This window comes from Giraffa tippelskirchi, chromosome 5, assembly GCF_054371585.1.
Source record: "Giraffa tippelskirchi isolate mGirTip1 chromosome 5, T2T-mGirTip1v1.2.pri, whole genome shotgun sequence".
NCBI classification, from domain to species: domain Eukaryota; kingdom Metazoa; phylum Chordata; class Mammalia; order Artiodactyla; family Giraffidae; genus Giraffa; species Giraffa tippelskirchi.
The window spans coordinates 44,999,063-45,022,271 of NC_137279.1; the positions used below are offsets into that span (position 1 = coordinate 44,999,063).

Here is a 23,209-nt window from a genome sequence, read left to right on the forward strand (position 1 = left end):
TGGGATCTTTTGTTGTGGTCCATGGGTTTGTGACACAAGGGCTCTCTATTGAGGTGCCCAGACTCAATAGCTGTGATGCACGATCCCCAGCCAGGGATCGAATCTGAGTCCCCTGCATTGGAAGGTGAACTCTTAACACTGGGCCACCAGGGAAGTCCCTGATCAGTGATCTTTGATGTTACTATTGTAATTGTTCTGGGTCACCATGACCTTCACCCGTATAGGTTGGTGAACTTAATTGATAGATGTTGTGCACGTTCTGACTGGCCCATCAACTGGCCATTCTTTATCTCTCTTTCCTCTGGCCTACCTATTCCCTAAGACATGACGACGTTAACGTTAGGCCAATTAATAACCCCACAACAGCCTCTAAACATTTAAGTGAAATGAGGAGTCACACATCTTGAACTTTAAGTTAAAAGCTAGAAATGACTAAACTTAGTGAGGAAGGCATGTCAAAGCCAAGACAGCAAAATACTTTTGATGTTAAAAAAAAAGAGAGAGAGAGATGGAGGGACATTTGAGGGAAAAAAAAAAAAAAGCCAAGACAGGACCAAATCTAGGCCTCATGTGACAGCCAAATTGTGAATGGAAAGAAAAAGTTCTTGAGGGAAATTAAAAGTGCTATTTTAGTGACATATGGATGGTAAGAAAGCTAAATAGATTTAATGTAAATTTGGAGTAAGTTTAGTGATCTGAATAGAAGACCAAACCAGCCACAACATTCCCTTAAGCCAGAGCCTAATACAGAGCAAGGCCCTCTCTTCAATGAAGGCCGAGAGAGGGGAGGAGGTGAGGAAGCTGCAGAAGAAAAGCTTGAAGCTTACAGAGAATGATTTATCAAGCTCAGGAAAAGAAGCTGTTTCCATAATATAAAAGCGCCAAGTGAAGCAGCAACTGCTGATGTAGAAGCTATAGCAAATTATAGAGTTTTATTGAAACCCATTTCCTGCTATTTTCTCATGTTTTGAAACAGCTAATGTCAAATGAATGAAGGAGCTACTTAAATTCAAAATATATTTGTCTTTATTTTTGGATGAAACTTATGTTGGTGGAAAACAAACCACCAATCAAGGCTTTAATGCTAATTCCTAATCATTGTGCTCTCTCTCTCTATATATATATTTTTTAAGGATTTAAAACATATAACTCAAAAGTTTTAATGATTAATGCTGCTTTGGCTGCTGCTGCTGCTGCTACTAAGTTGCTTCAGTCGTGGCTGACTCTGTGCGACTCCACAGATGGAAGCCCACCAGGGTCCTCCGTCCCTGGGATTCTCCAGGCAAGAACACTGGAGTGGGTTGCCATTTCCTTCTCCAATGCATGAAAGTGAAAAGTGAAAGTGAAGTCACTCAGTCATGTCCGACTCTCAGCGACCCCATGGACTGCAGCCTACCAGGTTCCGCCATTCATGGGATTTTCCAGGCAAGAGTACTGGAGTGGGGTGCCATTGCCTATACAAGTGTAAAGATTATACATGATATGCTACATAATTATTTTTTTCATAAATTTTAAGTTAAATCTAAAAAAGCTAATTATGCTCTAGGAACAATTTTAAAGTGTTAGCACATTTAAGTATCAACTCTCCGTAGCTGAGACATTTTCTCTGCTACAGTGATAAAAGTCCATCCAGCTGCCAGTACATTTGATATAGTCCTTAATATCAATGTCCAGATTAATGAAAAAATTCAGTATAATATGTAATCTCTGTATTTTAATTAAATAAATTATTTAATTTAATTCTAAATTAATTAAATTCTTTTTACAAAGCTTTCTGCCCTGTATGAATATAATTGTTTTTATTCTTGTTCATCCAGTCATGTCCCTTCTCTTCACTAGTGATTCTTTACTAGAACACCATCATGTCCTTATTCAGTTCTTAGAATCCTGTTTTCAAACAAAAGAATTTTAAATATATGCTAAATGCACAATGTACTTAATCACGGAGCATAGGTCTCAAAAGATATAGGATACAGAAAAATTTGAATTAAACAGGCAACAGAGATGGAATGCATAAAATGGAGTAAAAATGGAAACAGAAGGAAAGACAGCATTAATTTCTTTCCATGCTTCCTGGAGGTTGACCTGTGCCATTATCCTGTAATCAGGAAAAATAAACCCCTAGAGTTGGCTACTATTACACACTCTATCTTCTACCCAGTTATCTTCTTTGATACCCAAAGTGCATATGTAATAGCACTGCAGAAATATTTCTGCTGAAACTACAATACAGAGTGAGGAGGAAAAAAAGAGTCCATCAGCTTTTCCAGCATTGTTTTAGGAACAGGCATAATAAGCAGAAAGAAAATGTATTATTTTAAAACATTTATTTTAATTTGGAAGGGCAAAGAGACTTCCAGCATGCTTATATTATGAATTCTTATGTCTGAAGAAATGTTTAATTTATACCAGAATAAAGATTTTTGAATAAATTTAATAAATGCACAAAATCATATAAGGATATCATATCCAAATCTCAACTTATCTTCAAGTTTCAAGGTGATATAAGTCTGTTCTGGAATTCTAACATCATTCACAAAAGTCTACAAGAGAAAAAAAAGATGTTAAGTTAATATTTGAAGAATTATTATATTTTAGACAATCAAATAGTCAAACCTTATACTATAAAGTATAGATCGAATGGTGGCTAATACAGCTTGTGTATAATCATAAAATGCATCTTGTAATAAATGATTTCATAATAAAAGATTTCATACTAAGCCCTTTATTACTATTACAAGTAACACACAAAGAACCAACTTGCAGTTCCTGTAAGTCTACTATGCTGCCAAGACAAATTTAGGCACCTAAAAATGGTGCCAAGAAAAGATCCTATTTGAAGCTAGAAATTGTAAAGGGTGAAATATTTAGCTCTAGATATAACATCAGGGTCCACTAGACTCAATTTTAATTTTTCTGGACAGTTTTAATTATTGGTGAGGATTGAGGTTTCACTACTTTTATTCCTAGAAGTCTTTTAAAGAAGAAAAAGAAAATTTACTTAAAAAAACTGAATAAAACTCATTCTATTTTACAATTGCCACATGAGTCCTTTGGATGCTTTTAAGAACTTAAGATACATTACAAGACCCTTATATGAATCTAAGGTACATTATAGAAAAATTATTTTTCCTGTATCTCAAAATACTCTGTTTCATCAACATCATCATCCCACAATTATTTCATTTTATCAACTATTTCTTACTGTGGAAATTACCAAAATAGTAACAGACGAAGAGAATTACCTTGAACACACTAGTATACTATACTAGTAGTTATACTATTAAATTTTCTAGCAGGTGAAAAGAGGTGAAATTAGTTTTCATAAGATATTTTAATTAACATACACATCCAAAATAGTACCATTTTAACAAATAATGAATATGAAAATTAAGGCATTTTACATTCTTTTTGTACCTTGTTTTTTAGACTAGTCACATTTCAAGTGCTCAACAGCCAAACATAGATAGTGTGATGAATATCAAACAGAGCTAGATGGATGAGGCAATCATGAAATATTGTACAACCTTTCGGTTTCTTACTACAGTATCCAAAATATTGCATCATCTTCCCAAGAAGATGTAACAGACATCTTTGCCCTTTTTCAAAAAGCTATTAAAGAGCAAAATTGAGAATTGAGCATTTTTTCTTTAACATCCATAAAGGCAAAGAAGAAAAGGGAAGGTACTTCACAGTTATAAGAGTAAATACAGAAAGTAGAGCAGCATTCTAGACTAGAACAACTATGATAAAACGCTAACAAAACAAGCAAAATATCAAACCATGAGTCTGCGGATGAAGATAATCCTAGATGAACTCTGCCTAACACAAGAACTGATGAGTGAAGAATGTTTCCAAAGTTAAAAAAAAAAAAAAAAACCTAAAAGATGTTTTTTCATCTAGTTAGCCTAAGTCAGTAAGAGGAATTACACAGTATTTTTTAACACAAAAATGACGATTCGGCATTTTAAAAGAAATTGTTTATAATAGCCAGGACATGGAAGCAGCCTAGATGCCCATCAGCAGACGAATGGATAAGGAAACTGTGGTACATATACACAATGGAATATTACTCAGTCATTAAAAAGAATACATTCGAATCAGTTCTAATGAGGTGGATGAAACTGGAGCCTATTATACAGAGTGAAGTAAGCCAGAAAGAAAAACACCAATACAGTACACTAACACATCTATATGATATTTGGTTAATCAGTAAAGATAACCCTGTATGTGAGACATCAAAAGAGACACAGATAAATAGAACAGTATTATGGAATCTATGGGAGAGGGTGAAGGTGGGATGCTATGGGAGAATGGCATCAAAGCATGTAAATTATCATATGTGAAACGAATCGCCAGTCCAGGTTCGATACATGTACAGGGTGCTCGGGGCTGGTGCACCGGGATGACCCGGAGGGATGGGATGGGGAGGGAGGTGGGAGGGGGTTTCTGGAAGGGGAAAACATGTACACCCACGGTAGATTCATGTCAATGTATGGCAAAACCAAAACAATATTGTAAAGTTAAAAAATAGATAAATAAACTAATTTTAAAAAAAAATAAAAAAAAGAAATTGTGACAGTTTTCTCTCATTTTTTAATGTTTGTGCTTTAATATTTATTTGATTTAGTATGTAAGAGAACAAATGTATCTATATAAAAGTAACTTGATAGTAAAGAGACGATGTATTAAGAGAAATAAAATTATTGAACTGATCCTGAAACTGTTGTAATGTTTTGCAATCATGGAAGAAAAAGATGATCTTCTTCTTGATAAAATTTTAAACTGTCAAAAATCTTAAAAATAATGCATTTTGATAATGCAAGAGCAAGAAAAACTAGAAATAATAGTAAACTAGAACCAGCGAGAGATCTACTTGAAATCTGAATCAGCATCTATAAAATGGATATATACCCCATAGGATGCATGACAACTGACGCATTTGTGGCTCTCAAAGAACAATACTCATTCTGTATGCTACATATCTTTCAAAACCAGGAAAATATGGAATAAAAATTGGGAGTTTGTCAGGTGGCGTTAGGGGTAAAGAACCCTCCTGCCAATGCAGGAGACAAAAGAGATGTGGGTTTGATTCCTGGGTCGGGAAGATCCCCTGGAGAAGGAAATGGCAACCCACTCCAGTATTCTTGCCTGGAGAATCCCATGGACAGAGGAGCCTGACAGGTTATAGTCCATGGGGCCACAAGAGTTGGACACGACAGAAGTGACCTACGACGCACACACACATCTGATTTTTTAATACAAGTTCAAGTTGTTCTCTCATCTTTTAATTCTTACTTGCATAAGCTATTTGTAAAAAGACTCAAAGGGTCCACTGGACACAAGATGGTAAATGGTAACGATTATTTTTCCTGACATACTAGAAGTTAAAGACCTAGAATCCATTTGATTTATAAGACATAGAACAATGTGATACTTAACTGCCTGGAATGCGGACATTATATAAGTGCCCAATGTTTTTCTTTGATAAGTTGAAACTTTAAAAATTACTCTTTCTTTTTGAATCTCATTTTTCCTGTTCTTTATTTTACTGGATTTGAGATGGCCATCATACCTTGCTTGAAAAGGTTCCCTCCACAGTGAATAAGTTTAGAATGTTATAAAGTAAAATACATAAAGGGGTTGTGTTATTATGATCATATTCTCAAATTCCTTTGCATAGCTGGTACTTTGTAATATGTCACAGAATACCAGTTTCTAAGTCTACCAAAAACAAACAAACAAAAATAGAAGCTGCAATCTTATTCCTGATATAAGCAGACAGCAGAATACTGCTAAACTCAAGATCACATATTAGTATGATACATGAATAACCCTAAATAATAAGCTTCTAACATGCTTCACAGAAAGGAGGAAATGTTAATTCAAAGAAAACTCAAAGGCCCAGGCATTTATAAACTCTAATTTCAGGCTCATTTCCAAAATACACATTTTAGAGTGTTTTAAGAACTATATTTTGAGTTTACCAACATATTCTATATTAATTACAAAAGAGCAAAGCTGAGGAGCATGATGAAAGAGAAAAGAATAAAAGAAAATATTAATTAACTGATGTCTGATATGCAGAAGATAGATACACAGTGTAAGAGAAATGCCACAGTTCTAAACCAATTTTATTTAAAACAATCTCATCCTAAAATACCATATTTACTTAAAAGATCTAAGAAGACCTATAAGATCTGCTCAAAGTTCACTGTTTAACTCTCTTAAATATTAAACATTTATTGTTTTTAACAAATGTATTAGGAACTTTCAGAGATTAAAAAACATAATTTTAACATGCTAGCATTTATAACAGAAATATTCCCTAAGGTCTAAAAAAGGCTGAGGAGGAAATATGAGCCAGACACAAAATTTCATCTCACAAAATGTAACTGAGAACATCTGGGAGCAAAAAGTCTTCTGATGGTTTAAAATTATAAAAGGGGAGAAAATTTCAAAGAGCAAAAGGAGAAAAATCATTTATATAAATCAACTATGAAGCATTTTAATAAATTAGATACGGAAAGAAAAATAGGTTTTATTTCTTATGCCAACATCATTTGATCATACCTCTACCTGGTAGGTAGGACAGGTGAGGAAAATGATGCACACAGCGTGAAGTAACAATCAAGATTTGAGTTCAGAAGTAGAATTACTGGGATTCAAAATCAGGTCTCTGAACTACAAATCCCACATTCTCTGCACATCGAGAAAGCTTGGGTGACCAAGCCATGTCAGCTCCCCAAACTCCCCCATCCAAACCACTACCCTTAGAGAAGCCAACTGAACCAGATAAACATGTTTAATTTAAATACGAATGTTTTACATAATTGACAGTATAAAATCATGTAACAACCAGGTACTGCAGTAATGCTCTAGGAAATCTGAAGGAAGTGGCCAGCAGCACAACACCTCAATCACGTTGCCAGCGAGTAAGGTCTCCTCTTCCTCCCCTAACTACTTTCCTACTTCCTCATTCTATGCTATAATGGCCTCATGCTGCAGGATATACAGCATGAAAGAGGACACAGCAGGGGCTGGCACACAGGGAGCTGAGGTAGAATGGGATGGGAGTGGTATGGCAAAAGCCAATGGTGGCTATCAGAGGTGCAGGTTCTCCAGAGCACGGAGGAAGCAGGAAGAACTGGAGGCAAATAAAGGCTCTCATAGAAAAGAGAAGCCTCAAGGAGCTTGCAGGGAAACAGCCCACTAACATAAGCTACAGAAACAGTTCCAGCTTCCTCAAGCAGAACAGCCTCATTTCTGGTAGTAATAACATTAAGTGTGGACCTAGGTAACTTGGTAAAGTTACTTTACACGCTAGTAAAGTAATGCTCAAAATTCTCCAAGCCAGGCTTCAGCAATATGTGAACCGTGAACTTTCAGATGTTCAAGCTGGTTTTAGAAAAGGCAGAGGAACCAGATATCAAATTGCCAACATCTGCTGGATCATCGAAAAAGCAAGAGAGTTCCAGAAAAACATCTATTTCTGTTTTATTGACTATGCCAAAGCCTTTGACGGTGTGGATCACAATAAACTGTGGAAAATTCTGAAAGAGATGGGAATACCAGACCATCTGACCTGTTTCTTGAGAAACCTGTATGCAGGTCAGGAAGCAACAGTTAGAACTGGACATGGAACAACAGACTCGTTCCAAATAGGAAAAGGAGTACGTCAAGGCTGTATATTGTCCCCCTGCTTATTTAACTTCCATGCAGAGTACATCATGAGAAACGCTGGGCTGGAAGAAACACAAGATGGAATCAAGATTGCTGGGAGAAATGTCAATAACCTCAGATATGCAGATGACTCCACCCTTATGGCAGAAAGTGAAGAAGAACTAAAGAGCCTCTTGATGAAAGTGAAAGAGGAGAGTGAAAAAGTTGGCTTAAAGCTCAACGTTCAGAAAACGAACATCATGGCATCTGGTCCCATCACTTCATGGGAAACAGATGGGGAAACAGTGGAAACAGTGTCAGACTTTATTTTTTTAGGCTCCAAAATCATTGCTGACGGTGATTGCAGCCATGAAATTAAAAGACGCTTACTCCTTGGAAGGAAGGTTGTGACCAACCAAGATAGCATATTTAAAAGCAGAGACATTACTTTGCCAACAAAGGTCCGTTTAGTCAAGGCTATGGTTTTTCCAGTGGTCATGTATGGATGTGAGAGTTGGACGGTGAAGAAAGCTGAGTGCCGCAGAATTGATGCTTTTGAACTGTGGTGTTGGAGAAGACTCTTGAGGGTCCCTTGGACTGCAAGGAGATCCAACCAGTCCATCCTAAAAGAGATCAGTCCTAGGTGTTCGTTGGAAGGACTGATGTTGAAGCTGAAACTCCAATCCTTTGGCCACCTCATGCGAAGAGCTGACTCACTGGAAAAGACCCTAATGCTGGGAAGGATTGAGGGCAGGAGGAGAAGGGGACGACAGAGGATGAGATGGTTGGATGGCATCATGGACTCGATGGACATGGGTTTGGGTAAACTCCGGGAGTTGGTGATGGACAGGGAGGCCTGGCGTGCTGCGATTCATGGGGTCGCAAAGAGTCGGACATGACTGAGCAACTGAACTGAACTGGACTAAACTGAACTGAAGGTAACCTGGAAGTGTATTTCAGAGTAGGGTGAAAGGAAGTAGGAGTGAAAGTAGTCACAGGTAGCTATTTATGAATTAAGCTGATAGTGCTTTTTAAAAAAATTTAACTGCATATGTATTCACTAAAAAGTAGGTAGCCTACAGGATGCTAAATTTGTTTTAACTGTTTTTCTTATCATAACAACAACAGTAACTAACACTTGTGTATGTGTGTGTGTGCTCGGTCGTGTCCAACTCTTTGTGACCCCATGGACTGGAGCCTACCAGGCTCCTCTGTGGGATTCTCCAGGCAAGAATACTGGAGTGGGTTGCTATTTTCTCCTCCAGGGTCTCTTCCTAACTCAGGGATAGAATCCGCCATCTCCTGCATTGGCAGGCAGATTCTTTACCACTGAACCACCTGGGAACTCCAGTAACTAACACTGACTGAATGCTTATTACATACTGTTCCAGGTGTTTAAAACTATTAACTTATTCACAACAACCTGAGAGGAGTACCACTTTACTACTTCTATTTTTAAAAAATTGAGGAACAGAAAAATTAAGTGACTTGTCCAGCATCTCACCACTAGTAAGAATTCAAGCTGGGCTCATAACTACTACCCTGTGCCCTCTCTGAAATTACTACTTTTAACCTGATGCTCAAATTTCTAGAATTCTATGAATGTTAAGAATAAATAGACTGTAAATAATAATCTACAAGTTTTCTATGAATAAAATGCATTGACAGCTGGTAGTTCACAGACTGGCTACCAGAGTCCATTCTGGCATATTTCCTAGGCTATTCATTTGGGTAACAGTGCATTTGTTATTTGTGTAACATTTTAAAGTTCTGTAACAGACACATACTCACATATATTATGCTCACATTTAATCCTCACAACACACTATAAAGCAAGAATTATGGTTTCACTATTCTAAAAATGAAGTCAGGTAACTTCATTTTGCGTTGAGTCTTCACAGTCATAAACTTCAACTCATTACATTTGCACAACTATGAATATATATGAGAAAATAGAATTTCAGAGGGTTTAAGTAATTTGTTCAAGGTTATAATGCTCATAAGTTACAGATTGAGACTCAAATCTAGGTCCTGATTTCAAGTTCAAAACGAAGATGTTACTCTCTATGAGTTACTGTATTTCAGAAAATTACTGAGTACAATCAAATTACAAGAAAGGTCAGCCTTGATAAACCTAGAAGTTAATATTTTACCTGATTTTTTACAACCTACATCAATAATTTTTATATTTGGTCACAATGTTTTAAAAGACTAAAACACAACTGTAATTCTCATTTATTATTTTCCAAGATATCATGTAAAGACACCTAAGAGTAGTGCTGTGGTCAAGATGAAATTTTCTAGTTTTAAACGCAGAATATAACATTTTTATAACATTCCACATATGGAAGTGGATTAAAAATTTCTCTATAAAGTCCTTCATATAGAAAATTCATTCAATTCCATTCAAAAAGATTTACTGAGTTCAGGCACTGTACAGGCCCTTGTGCGAGGCACTTTACCGAAGCAAAAGGCCCATGGACTGTTCAGAAGAACACAAAGTCTAGCACAGCGGCAGATATTCAGAAGTAGATTATTAAACCTTGCATTAGCAAGTCTGATAAAGCACCCAAGACAGAGATTAAAACAGAAGTCTGTAGGTGTGGACAAGGAAGAGAGTAACTCTATAAATAGCACCTCAGAATCCAAATTGCATACTTACATGCCCCATGTTAGAACAATTTTCTACCTCATCTGCCGATTTCCTCTATCTTAATCATTCAACATGTTAACTACATCAACGAGTTAATATTCTTCAATACTTTTTTTTGCTGCCTTCAGGAAGATGTGGACTGTATGGCAAAAACCACCACACTATTGTAAAGTAATTAGCCTCCAATTAAAATAAAAAAAATTAAAAAAGAAAAAGAAAGTATGACTTACATGACAAGGCACATGCAAGAATGACTAGGCTGCAGAAAATCTAACAAATTATTTGCAGAAGGAGACAGCATCATAGGAAAACTACTGTTTTGGAGGCATGTTAAGGAAAATGTGATGGAGCATAAATCTGGGAAAGTGGGTGATGCTGAATATGAGGTGTTTCAGTTCAAACATGAGGAATTAAGACTTAATTATTTATGTGTCATAGGAAACAAACAAAGATGTGACTAAAACTAAGAGAAAAACATGCTTCCAAAAACGTATTTCAGTGAATAAACATAAAAGTCCTTCAGGAGCAGGCCAATTCAGAAAAGAAAAAAATTACCATATTTTCCAAATTTCTGCATGTTTTTCCACATAATGTTTAGTGGTATATTTTGAAAAGCAGTACCAGTTAGAAGAAGTATGGACACATTTAATTCTGTGAAATTCTTTTAAAGAATTTCAACAACACAAGTCTCAACAAAATTATATTTGTTTTTGTTAGCAAAGCCATGAGAACACTGAGAAGAAATAAGATAAATTATTCAACACCTCAGCATTCTCTTACTCTGCAGCTACTTACATTCTGCCAATGTAGAAAGATCAATTGAAGAATTAGGGAAAAAAATTCACTGTAATAACACAAAAACTTTCAATGTAGGAATCCAAAGAAGCAATAACAGACACTAGCGTTTAGACAACGCACCACATTTGTTAAGGTAAATGAATGTGTTTCACTCCTTTTTACTCTGATATAAAAAATTCTCCAATGATCTAACACCAAACCATATTTGCATCTTTTTTTTTTTTGCCCAGTTAACCCACATGCATGACAATTATGTCTCTCAAAGACTGCTTTTCTGAATTCTTACTGTCATGACTTACCATTCTTTTCTCACATATAAATTCAAGTCATTCAGTAAGGACAAGCCCTCCTCTTACTTCCTTAAAGAAGCTTTTGTTTTTTTTAAACCATTAGATAATAACAACCAACAACCATCTGAATTCCTTTAAGTATTTACCACCAACAGGGTTTCTTGGGATGATAAGCCACATTCATATTCTAGCATAAGGTCCTTAAAGTGCTATGTACATAGTAAGCGCTTAAAAGTAGTTGCACACTAAAGAAAAGGAAATAAAACACAAACAGGATTTTGTGTTTTTATCTGTCTTCCTACAATATTAAGCAAAAACTCAAATGAGACAAAAAGCAAACTCTCAACTTACCCCATTTAGACTGCCTAAATCTTTCACCAAATGTTCATCAGTAGAGGCATCATAATTGATTACAGCATGTTGCTTATCCACACTACGAGACTGGAAGAAAAAATTTTAAGTTAAAAAAATGCAAGAAAATGCCAGAATAAATAACTAAAACAATGATTTTTGGCTAAATACTTTAATAAGATTGTAAATATAGGAAAATACCAAAGTAAAACTAGATTAAATGAGATTTAAACTGTTACTATCCAGTAGAAATTTGGCATCACTTTTCAAAGAGGAAAGCTGCCACTAGTTTAAGACATTATTTTCTACCAAAGTTACACATTCTACTTTTGAGAATTTAAATCAGCTGACTTTGTTGAATGTATCAAATGACAATACTTTTTTAAAAATAATATGAAACTCTTATATGGAAATCATGTGAATTACAACTTCATGTGTTATGTACCTCATTGCAAGAAAAATTACCATACAGGCTTTTCATCTTTCATGCGATATGTTCCTGAATATAAAATTATCTTCGCTTAGAATATGGGTTCTAAAGCTCATGGGAGAGCTCTAAGAGAGAAAGAGAAAGTCAAAAAAAGGGAATCAGAATGGCAAGCAGATTTCTGAAAATTGCTCTTGAGTCTCTTTTAAAGTACACACACACACGCTCTTTCTCTTAGAGCTTAGTGAGTTATCTATAGGTGAAAGTAGCTCAGAGATGAACTATAAGCCTTTGGAAATTTGCACCCAAAGGAAATAACAGTATAGCCACAAGAAGAAATAATCTGAGAACCACTGAATATGAATTCAACAACCATTTACTACTGGGTTATTATGTTATCCTTGATATACTAAAAGCAAAGGAACCATCCAAAACAGGTAGGAGGTATCATTCTCGTTTTCAGTCCAGCATGTACATGTCACCAATGCAATGGACATAAGTTTGAGTGGGCTCTGGGAGTTGGTGATGGACAGGGAAGCCTGGCATGCTGCAGTCCATGGGGTTGCAAAGAGTCAGACACAACTGAGCAACTGAACTGAACTGATGTACAGAGTTTGGAAGTCATTAAGTCTAACTGCTTATATCAATTCCAATCTCTAATCCTAGTGGTTTAAAGCATCAGTCCCCAACTTTTCTGGCACCAGGAATTGGTTTTGTGAAAGATAGTTTTTCCATGACCGGAGGGAGAGGGTGGTTTCAGGACAATTCAAGTGCACTCATTTCTTGTGTTAATGTTAATTTGTATTTGCAGCCACTCCCCACTGGAGCTACAGCTAGCATCACTGCCTGGGTTACACCTCAGATGCATTAGATTCTCAAAAGGAGAACACAATCTATTATAGACCCCTCACATGCACAGTTCACAGTAGGGTTCCAGCTCCTATAAGAATCTAATGCTGCCACTGATCTGACAGGAGGTGGAGCTCAGGTGGTAACACAAGTAATAGGAAGCATCTGTAAATACGGATAAAGGTTCACTGGCCTGCCACTCACCTCCTGCTGTGTGGCCAGGTTCCATGGACTGGTAGTGGTCTTTGGTCTGGGAGTTGAGGACCCCTGGTTTAAAGTACAGATTCTGGAGTCAAAAAGAACTGGTCCAGCCAGTTGCCAATTGTGGAACCTTGGTAAAATTACTCATCTTCGTATTAATCATTCTATAAAAAGGTTCACATAGCTCATAGTTTTTTTTGTGATGACTAAATACATGGGAGTAAAGGCAATACTGCCCTGCTTGAAAACTCCTCAATCCTCTTACTGGCTAAGTTAAAATACACCAAGTCTTTAATACAGGGCCTGCCAAGATCTGGTGTCTTCTAATGCCTAAGTCTTACTCTTTCAAAATGCTTGTGTTCACATCCTATATACAAACTACAAGAAACTATTTTAATTACCTAAACATATACTGAATGCCATTCTATCTTCAATACCACACAATCACATTCTAACTTTCCAGAAACCACTTATTCATAAGATAATTCAGCTCAAGCTATCTCCTCTAGAAGTCTTTCCAGATTTCTCATTCCCACATTTTCTCACAGGCAGAAGTGACCAATCTCTTTTTTGTGTACCCCTCACCGACTCCCATCACTGTCCTGTGTTATACTTATTTATTTATATACACATCTCCTTCTACTAGAGCTACACCCTAAGGACAGAGAGACCCCATCTGTATACACAATGATACCTCAGCACTCAGCATGTGTGCTAAGTCAGCTTCAGTCATGTCCAACTATGTGTGACCCCAAGGATTGTAGCCCTCCAGGCTTCTCTGTCTATGGGATTCTTCAGGCAAGAATACTAGAGTGGGTTGCCATTCTCTTTTCCACGGGATCTTTCCGACTCAGGGATTGAACCTGCATTGCAGGCAGTTTCTTTACCGTCTGAACCACTAGGGAAGCACCAGTATGCAGCATAGGGCCTACCTAGCATATGTTTTAAAAGGTTTGATGGAAAGAAAATCCATGCTATTTGGCTAATCTCACTTCATAAATGATGGAGGTAGAAAAGTTTTCTTACATATAAAATTTAAAAAGTATAGAAGTTACTAAGTTCAGGCCAAATTTTAAGACGCTGACAAACAAGATGACTTGAAACAACAGAACCAAACCAAAACAAAACAATTCTGGCTCTCAGATAATTATAAAACTAGAAAAATTTGGAAAATAAGAGTATCAAAATGAAGCAATAATACTTTTCTTAAAAAGAAATACTTCCTTTTCTGCAATAAACAAACAAGACAAAGCTGCCACTGAATAAAGTCAAAACATAAAAAACAATTTCAGGCCAGGCACAACAAAAAAGCATCAAAGACTCACACTAACTAATCTGTAACTAAAAACTAACATATGAAATGGTACAAATGACTACTTGATATATGTCATACATGCTTTGGGTACAAAACAGCTATTGATCAACATTATTCTTTTTCTCATTAAAATCTAAGAGAGCAAAAAAGACAGAGAAATACATGGAAAACAGGCTAAGAAAAAACTAAAAAGAGAAAAAGACTGCCACTGTATGTCACCATCACTTAAAAAATTTAAAAGATATTGTAGTTGAAAGAGTCTTTAAACATCCAGTTGCATTTTTACAATCACAGTAATAGTGATTTATCCTTTGCTATCCTTTGCTCCAAAGAATAGATGAAAATTAGTAACCTACGAGCTTCAAAATACATTCCATCATTAATACATCATACAAAATTATTAGTGAATCAAATATAATTTTATTATACTTACAATTATGCATCAGAAAAAATGTTTAATTAATATGATGATGATTTTCCAAACAGAGAAAAATTCACGCATTTGGGGCAATTAAAAATTTTTATGAAGATAAAAATCAGAATTTTGAAAACTCTTTTCAAAAGGCAACTCATTTGCATACAGAGGAATCCAATATATTATAATAAAATCCAGTTACTAAATCTTCCTAAATCTTAATTTTATCATTTGCAAAGTAGAGGTAACTATATCTTTCAAAAATTGTTGAGGAACAAGTGAAACAACATAAATGAATAATGAGAACAAGAGAAAGTGTTATTCAACTGCATGGTGCTTTTAATAGTAATACTGTCTGTCACTCAAAGCAAAGCAAATATAATCTTTATCCTTAATTATACTTTATACCCTGCATTCATGGCTCTTTAAGATTTGTTTTACATAACATGTCTTAGGCAACATAGTATAATCATCCTTCAAGACAAACAAGCACAGCAAATTAATTTGTTAAAGACTTCCAAGATTAAGTGGTAGAAACAGAATTCTTAATTTCAAAATCACCTACTCATTAATATCCAAGCACATTTTCTTCTCAAGGACCACATTCTTTACACTACCTTTTTTGGAGTGAGATGAAATCCCCTCCCCCCAAAAAAATCAAACTTTTTTTTGGTCATAATTAACAACAACAACAAAAATTAACTGTAACCAAACAGATCATATGACCTCACCGGATCATTTGTTCCCTTTTTGCAGCAGGTTTTAAACTACACTGTCATCAAAGTATTGTTGCCAGTAAATCTAATTGTAGTTGAAATCTTTATAGGTAAGAAACTGCTGAAAACTATCTAGCAGAGATTCTAAAACCTAGCAACTAACCAGTTATTTCCTGTAGGTTAAAATGAAGGGTTTTTAAACCATAAATGCTAATTAGGCTAACAAAATCTTAAAAGATCTTTTATTTACTCATTAAAAAGCAATCAAATAGTACTACTTTTATGTCTAACAATTTCAATTATCAAACCAACTGATCTAACCAATGCAGAACCATTTAATCTGTGTAACATCTTAAGATGAAAACATAACTTTCTCAACTCAAGAGCTCTCATTTTCCAAAACAAATATAGTTCACATTTATATACTTGCAAGTAGTCCCTCTTCAAAAGTATAAGCCATACATGAGCTTAGTTCACTTTTCAGAAATAATATAAAAAGAATAATAAGTTTTAAATAATCCATTTATTTAACTAATATATTATGAAAGATTAAACCACTTAAACATTAAACACAATTTGTAAAAATACTGTTCTTACTTTCATACACAAGATGTGTCTCTGTATACTAAGAAGTTCCATTAATTTGTAGCACTGATTCTGATTACCAGATAACCATTATGCTGATCAAATCATGGACTTTTTTCAGAGAATACACTGTGTCTAGCGCAGTGCTAAAGGGAGTATGCTCCCATCAGATAAAGGGCATAAGTATCTTTAGAGGTGGAGTATGAGGAATAGGTAAAAACTGGGATTTTTCTCACTTGATCACTGAGTTTCCTCATCAACTTTATATTTTAGTTTTAAAATAGAGCATAATTTTAAAAAGTAGCCATGAGTAGAAGAGGTGTCCACATTAGACACGTTGATGAACTTTAAAGAAAAATGTTGATTTTTGACTTCTTACACTGGTAAAATTGCTTTCAACTCTTTAAAAAAATGTTGATTTTGTTTTAAATTTGTTATACAGGTGTTGTTTCGATTATAATACCTGAATCAAATCAAAGATATTTTAAAATTTTGTTGCCACTGATTTCCTTTTCATTTATTTACTGTGGTAAAATATATATAACATAACATTTATCATTTTAAACTTTTTAAGAGTATGATTCAGAGGCACTAATTAAATTTACAATGTTGTGCAAATATCACTGTTGCACGATACTGGATTCTAAAACCTTTTCATCACCCCAAACAGAACTCTGTTACTGTAAAGCAGTAACTCCCAAGTCTGCTTCCCCCAGACACTGGTAATCACTAATGTACTCTGCATCTCTATGAATTTGCTTGTTCTAGATATTTCATGTCTAGAATATATACATATAGATGTATTTTTTTTTTTCTTTTTTCTTTTGGCTACACTGGGTCTTTGTTGCTGTACTTGGGCCTTCTCTAGCTGTGGAAAGCAGGGGCTGCTCTCTAGTTCGGGTGCGTGGGATTCTCTTTGCGGTGGCTCCTCTTGTGGAACACAGGCTCTGTGGAACATGGGCTTCAGCAGTTCTGGTGCATGTGCTCAATAGTTGTGGGTGGGGGCTCCAGGGCACAGGCTCAGTCATTGTAGCACATGGGCTTAGCTGCCCCATGGCATGTGGAATCATCCTGGATTAGGGATCAAACTCCTGTCCCATGCATCACAAGGCGGGCTCTTAACCACTGACCACCAGAGAAGCCCCTTGCTTTGCTTCTTTTAATGACAAATGATGCTGGGCATCTTTCACATGCTTATCAGCCATATTTATATCTTCTTTGGAGAAATGTGTCAAGTCTCTTGTCCATTTTTTAAAAGGGGGTTATTTGTGTATCTGTTGTTGAGTTGTAGGAGTTCTTTACATACTTTGGATATTAAACTCTTATAACATATATAAGGTTTTATAAATATTTTCTCCCATTCTATGAGGTGTCTTTTCCCTCTCTTGATAGTATCCTTAGATGCACAAGGTTTTCATTTGGATGAAGTCCAATTTATCTACTTTCTGCTTTCTCTGTTTGTGCTACTGGTATCATGAATCTACTGCCAAATCCAAGGTCATGAAGATTTATCCCTATGATTTATTCTAAGGGTTTTTATGGCTTTAGCTTTTATATTCAGGTCATTGATCCATTTTGAGTTAATTTTTATATATGTTGTGAAGTAGGGGACCAAATTCACTTTTTTTTTTTTTAATGTGGAAGTACAGTTGTCCCAGTTTTATCCGTTGGAAAGACCATTCTTTACTGAATGGACTTGGCTCCCTTCTCAAAAACCCAATGCAGCAGTGTCCTTGGGCTGCCACAACAAAGTATCATAAATTGGCTGGTAAAATCGGTTAAAGACAATACAAGTTTCTTCTCTCAAAGTTCTGGACTCTGGAAGTCCAAATTCAAGGAGTTGGTAGGACTATGTTTCCTCTAAAACTTTTAGGGAAGAATCTTCCCTTGTCTCTTCCAGTTTCTCATAATCCATGTTTCCTGGGCTTCTGGTAGCCTAACTCCGATCTCTGCTTCTATTTTTACATGGCTGTCTTCTCTCTGTGTCTGTCTTTTCCTCATCTGATGACACCAGTTATACTGGCTTAGAATCCACCCTAATAATGCCGTCTTAACTTGACCATATCCTCAAAGACCCTATTTCCAAATAAGGTCACATTCATAAGTATGGGGTATTAAGACTTTCATACATCTTTTGAGGGAACACAATTCAAAACATAACAGCCATAGGTATATGGGGGCTTATTTCTGAACTCTCCATTCTGTTCCATTTGTCTATATGTCTACCCTTATTCCAGTATTGCTAGCTTTATAATAAATTTGGAATTTGAGAGGTGTGAGTCATTCAACTTTATTCTTCTTTTAGAAGGTTGCTTTGCCATTTTTAAATTTTGCCAACTTTGCCAAACTATTCAGAAACCAATAATCTTCAATCAGTCTTTATTATGGGTTACATTTTCCTGATTCTTTACAGGCCTAATCATTTTTTACTGGTTACCAGACACTGGAAATTTTACCTTTTTGGATGATGGATATCTCTATATTCCTATAAATATTCTTGAACTTTGCTCTGGGACATAGCTGAATTACTTAAAACAATGTGACTCTTTTGTTTTTAATATTTTTAGGTAAGAGTAGAAATCAGACTAGCATTAATTATTGCCACAATACAGAGGGGTAGAGACCAATGCCCTGTTAATCATGAGGATCTCCAGTCTGGCTGTTAGAAATAGGAATCATTTCTAACCCTGTTAGTGCCAGTTACTGTTAACTCTAATCTTTTTGAGTTTTTCCCCCTGCCCTTGGGGAGTTTCTTCACACATGTGTGCTGATCAGTACTCAATCACATATGTGTGTGCATTTAGTCGCTCAGTCCTGTCCAATTCTTTGTGACCCTTTGGACTGCAGTCTACCAGGCTCCTCTGTCCATGGAATTTCTCAGGCAAGAATACTGGAGTGGGTTGCCATTTCTTCTTCCAGGGGATCTTCCTGACCCAGGGAATGAACCTATGTCTCCTGTGGCTCCTGTACTGCAGGCGGATTCTTTACCCACTGAGCCATCAGGGAAGTCCCACTCAATCACATACTCAAGGGTAATTCTTTGCAGAGTTCTTTCTCTGTGTAGCTCTTTCCTCTCTGATACTGGATCGTGTCTTGGTCTCCTTGGACTCTCAGTTTCCTCCCTCCACCTGACTAATTGTCAGATAACCTACATTTGTTACTCATAAACCAAGACACAGACACCTCACCAGTCATGTCTTTTAATCTTATCTCCATGTAAGTGTAAGAAGAGATTTATCCTGTAAGTTCCTAAGCAGTCATTCCCATATTTCTTAAGATATTGCTATGCTAGTTCAAGACAAATGCCACACAGAAACTACCTCTTCCACCCTCTAAAGAATCAGTTCTACCCAGTTTGAACCTAAGATATGTTTCAGCTACAAGTGGCCTATATCCAAATGGAACCATTACTGCCTTCTTCTTAGTTGCTAGTCTCACCACTCTATCTCACTGAGGAGCCCAGAAAATCTTTGTACTATTCTATTTCTCTCGTTGAATTTGTTTAATTAGGGTATCATTAAACATATAACTCATATAGCTCTATAGTGGCATTACTTTTACTGTCTCAAAACTATAAAATAAGTTCTTTAAGTAAAAATGTATATAAATATATGCAAATCTGACTTTTCTGGGGATAATGAAGGGTTTCTCAGTCTCAGCACTACTGATATTTTTGAGCAAATAATTCTTTGTTGTGTGTGTTCGGTGGTTACATAGGCGGTATGAAGAAGTATTTTATGTACTGTAGGATGTTTGGCAACCCCCCTTGACCTTTGCCTACTGAATGTCAGCAGCAATCACCTCCAACCCTCCACCATGATTGACAATCAAAATGTCTCCAAATATTGCAAATATCTCTTGGAAGAGTTAGGGGAGGCAGGATCAATCGAGTTGAGAACCACTGGGCTAACAGAATAAACATCTCTATTCTACGCACTTGTTTACAGTTTTTAACCAATAAAAGTGAGGAGGGCAGTTGGATAAGACTTTATATTCTAGACTGTCAGGACCTATGAAATTAGCAAAGTTCTCAAAAACTTGGGGATCACTTTTGCTAATTACTTTGCTCAAAAATATCTTAAAAGTGTGTTTTAAAAGTAATTGCTTTAAAATGGGGCTTCCCAGGTGGCACAGTGATCAAGAATCTGCTTGCCAATGCAGGAGACCTAAGAGACATGGGTTTGATTCCTGGGTTGGGAAGATCCCTCGGAAAAGGAAATGGCAACCCATTCCAGTATTCTTGCCTGGAAAATTTCCATGGACAGAGGAGTCTGGTGGGCTACAGTCTATGGGGTTGCAAAGAGTTGGGACACGACTGAGCATGCACGCAACTTTAAAAATAATTCAGTTTTAAATACCAACAATCTGCATGTTCAAACTACTAGAAGATATAATAAATATGAATATCTCTAAAAGAAACAGATTAATTCCAGTATCAATCAAGTACCCATGAATAAAATTCAGTTTTACTTCATGCTATGCTAATTTTATGAATTATTACACTTACATGGAGGTAAAATTATTACTTGTGTCTTATTTTAAGAGTGCATAATGTGAAACTTCTTAAAAATAAACTTCTCTACTCAAAGTTCTCATTTTTTAATATATAATCTCCAAGACTTAGAACTTATTTTTAAATGGTACAACTGAGAGAAAATTAATTAAACTAGTAGCTAGAGTTTAAAGCGGCAGAGTTGGAAAGTTCAAAGTTCAAAGTAAAGTAGTGTTGCTGTTCAAAGGAGTAGAAAAATACTTCATAACAATTTCAGGTTTTGAATAGACATAGAAGGTTGATGCAATTACCTGCAACATGAGCTCACAGTCATCTCTTCCAACAAAAATCATTTCTCGTGGCAGCCTGTGGCGAGTGCCTCCACTGCTCACCAAAAACCAGGACGTTAAGCTCATTTTCTGTTTAGCTTCTAAGTCTTCGGGAAAGCTACGTCATCCTGAAGAGAGATTTAGAAAAGCATACATTCAGATATTTTCAGTTTCGGTATCTATTCACCAAACCCTATAAGGAGGCCTTGGAATACAACTGCACTCAACATTTACACCTGACTAAATAAACAGACAGTCCACAGTTCCCAGGAAAAAATATATCTAACATATTCTCAGAAGTAAGTCCACAAACTCCAGTAAGAGGCCAATTAAAAAAAAAAAAAAGACATTAGTCAGTTAGGTAGTCAACTAATAATATTTATCATGCATCTGAAAGGCTTTGAGCATAGCTTATAAAGGTCTACAATTCTCAAGTAAATGATCACATTTGTATCATGTTAACCTCAGTAAATGCTAGCAATATTACAATATTATACAAAAGAAGTGTCTAAATTACAAATGATTTGAGAAAGACAGACTCAATTCAAATGAATATATTTGATAACTGATTAAGAGATAACAAGCGACAACAAAGCAACTGCTTCACTATCAGTGTAGACCATTCAATGCTCTTTCAAAAGTATGCAATTTATGTACTGTACTTTTACCACTCTAATGGCAAAAAGTGAAGAGGAACCAAAAAGCCTCTTGATGAGGGTGAAAGAAGAGAGTGAAAATCTGGCTTGAAGCCTAACATTAAAAAACTAAGATGGTGGCATCTGGTCCCATCATTTCATGGCAAACAGAAGGGGAAAAGGTAGAAACAGTGACAGATTTTATTTTCTTGGGCTCCAAAATCATTGTGGACAGTGACTACAGCCATGAAATTCAAAGACACTTGTTCCTTGGAAGGAAAGCTATGATAAACCTGTGCTGTGCTGAGTCGCTCTGTCATGTCCAACTCTTTGCAACCCCATGGACTGCAGGTCGCCAGGCTCCTCTGTCCATGGGATTCTCCAGGCAAGAATACTGGAGTGGGTTGCCCTCCTCCAGAGGATCTTCCCAAAAAGGGATCAAACCCAGGTTTCCTGTACTGCAAGCAAATTTTTTACCATCTGAGCCACCAGGGAAGCCCTAGATAGCATATTAAAAAGCAGAGACATCACTTTGCCAACAAAGGTCAAAACTGGTTTATTCCAGTAGTCATGTACAGATGTAAGAGCTGGACCATAATGAGAAAGTTGAGCATCAAAGAATTGATGGTTTTGCATTGTGCTGCTGGAGAAGACTCTTTAGAGTCCCTTGGACTGAAAGGAGATCAAACCAGTCAATCCTAAAGGAAATCAACTCTGAATATTCATTGGAAGGACTGATGCTGAAACTCCAATACTTTGGCCACCTGATGCAAAGGGCTGACTCTTTGGAAACGAACCTGATGCTGGGAAAGACTAAAGGCAACAGAAGGGGGTGGCAGAGGATGAGATGATTAGACAGGATCACCGACTCAATGGACATGAGTTTGAGCAAACTCTAAGAGATAGTGGAGGACAGAGGAGTCTGGTGTGCTGCAGTCAATGGCAACTGAAAAACAACTTTCTAAATATATTTTTCCTAGAGCAGCAGTTCCTAAACTTTTTGTCCTTGAGACTCTTCTACACTCAGAAAAAAAAAAAAAAAAAGATCCTGAAGAACATTTTGTTTACATGGATTACATATATTAATATTTACCATATTAGAAATAAAAACTGAGAAACTGGTATGAATTAATTCATTTTAAAATTATTGATAAATCAATTTTACAGAACAATAGCTAACATTTTAATGAAGACTAATTATACTTCCCCCAAAATTAGTGAGAATAATACCATTATATATTTTTTAAAATCAAATCTTTAAGGTCTGATTTAATAGAAGATTTTCATATCTGCTCTGAGTTCAATCTGTTTAACTTAAAATATTTTAAAGTCTAGCTTCATACTTATTCCCAGATAACTAGTGGGAAATTGTAAATTTATTTTAAGTCTTTCCAAATAACTGAAGATGGTTTTCTTTGATACTACACCAAAACTTTCCAGGTGGTAATTTCTTGCATGTTATTTACAATACAGAATCTGAAACTTTTCATA

General features: G+C 36.0%; 1 protein-coding gene across 14 annotated transcripts in view; it reads right to left on the reverse strand.

The window, feature by feature from the left end:
- CEP170 (centrosomal protein 170) overlaps nt 1-23,209 on the reverse strand; it is a 129,166-nt gene that overhangs the window by 71,697 nt on the left and 34,260 nt on the right. For all 14 annotated transcript variants that reach the window (XM_081490237.1, XM_081490235.1, XM_081490234.1 and 11 more), the window contains exons 2-4: nt 21,066-21,211; nt 11,755-11,844; nt 2,465-2,543 (exon numbers count right to left, since the gene is read on the reverse strand). In XM_081490237.1, coding sequence (XP_081346363.1) covers nt 2,465-2,543; nt 11,755-11,844; nt 21,066-21,170 — 274 coding nt within the window. In that variant the 5' untranslated portion in view covers nt 21,171-21,211. The remainder of the gene's footprint in view (nt 1-2,464; nt 2,544-11,754; nt 11,845-21,065; nt 21,212-23,209) is intronic.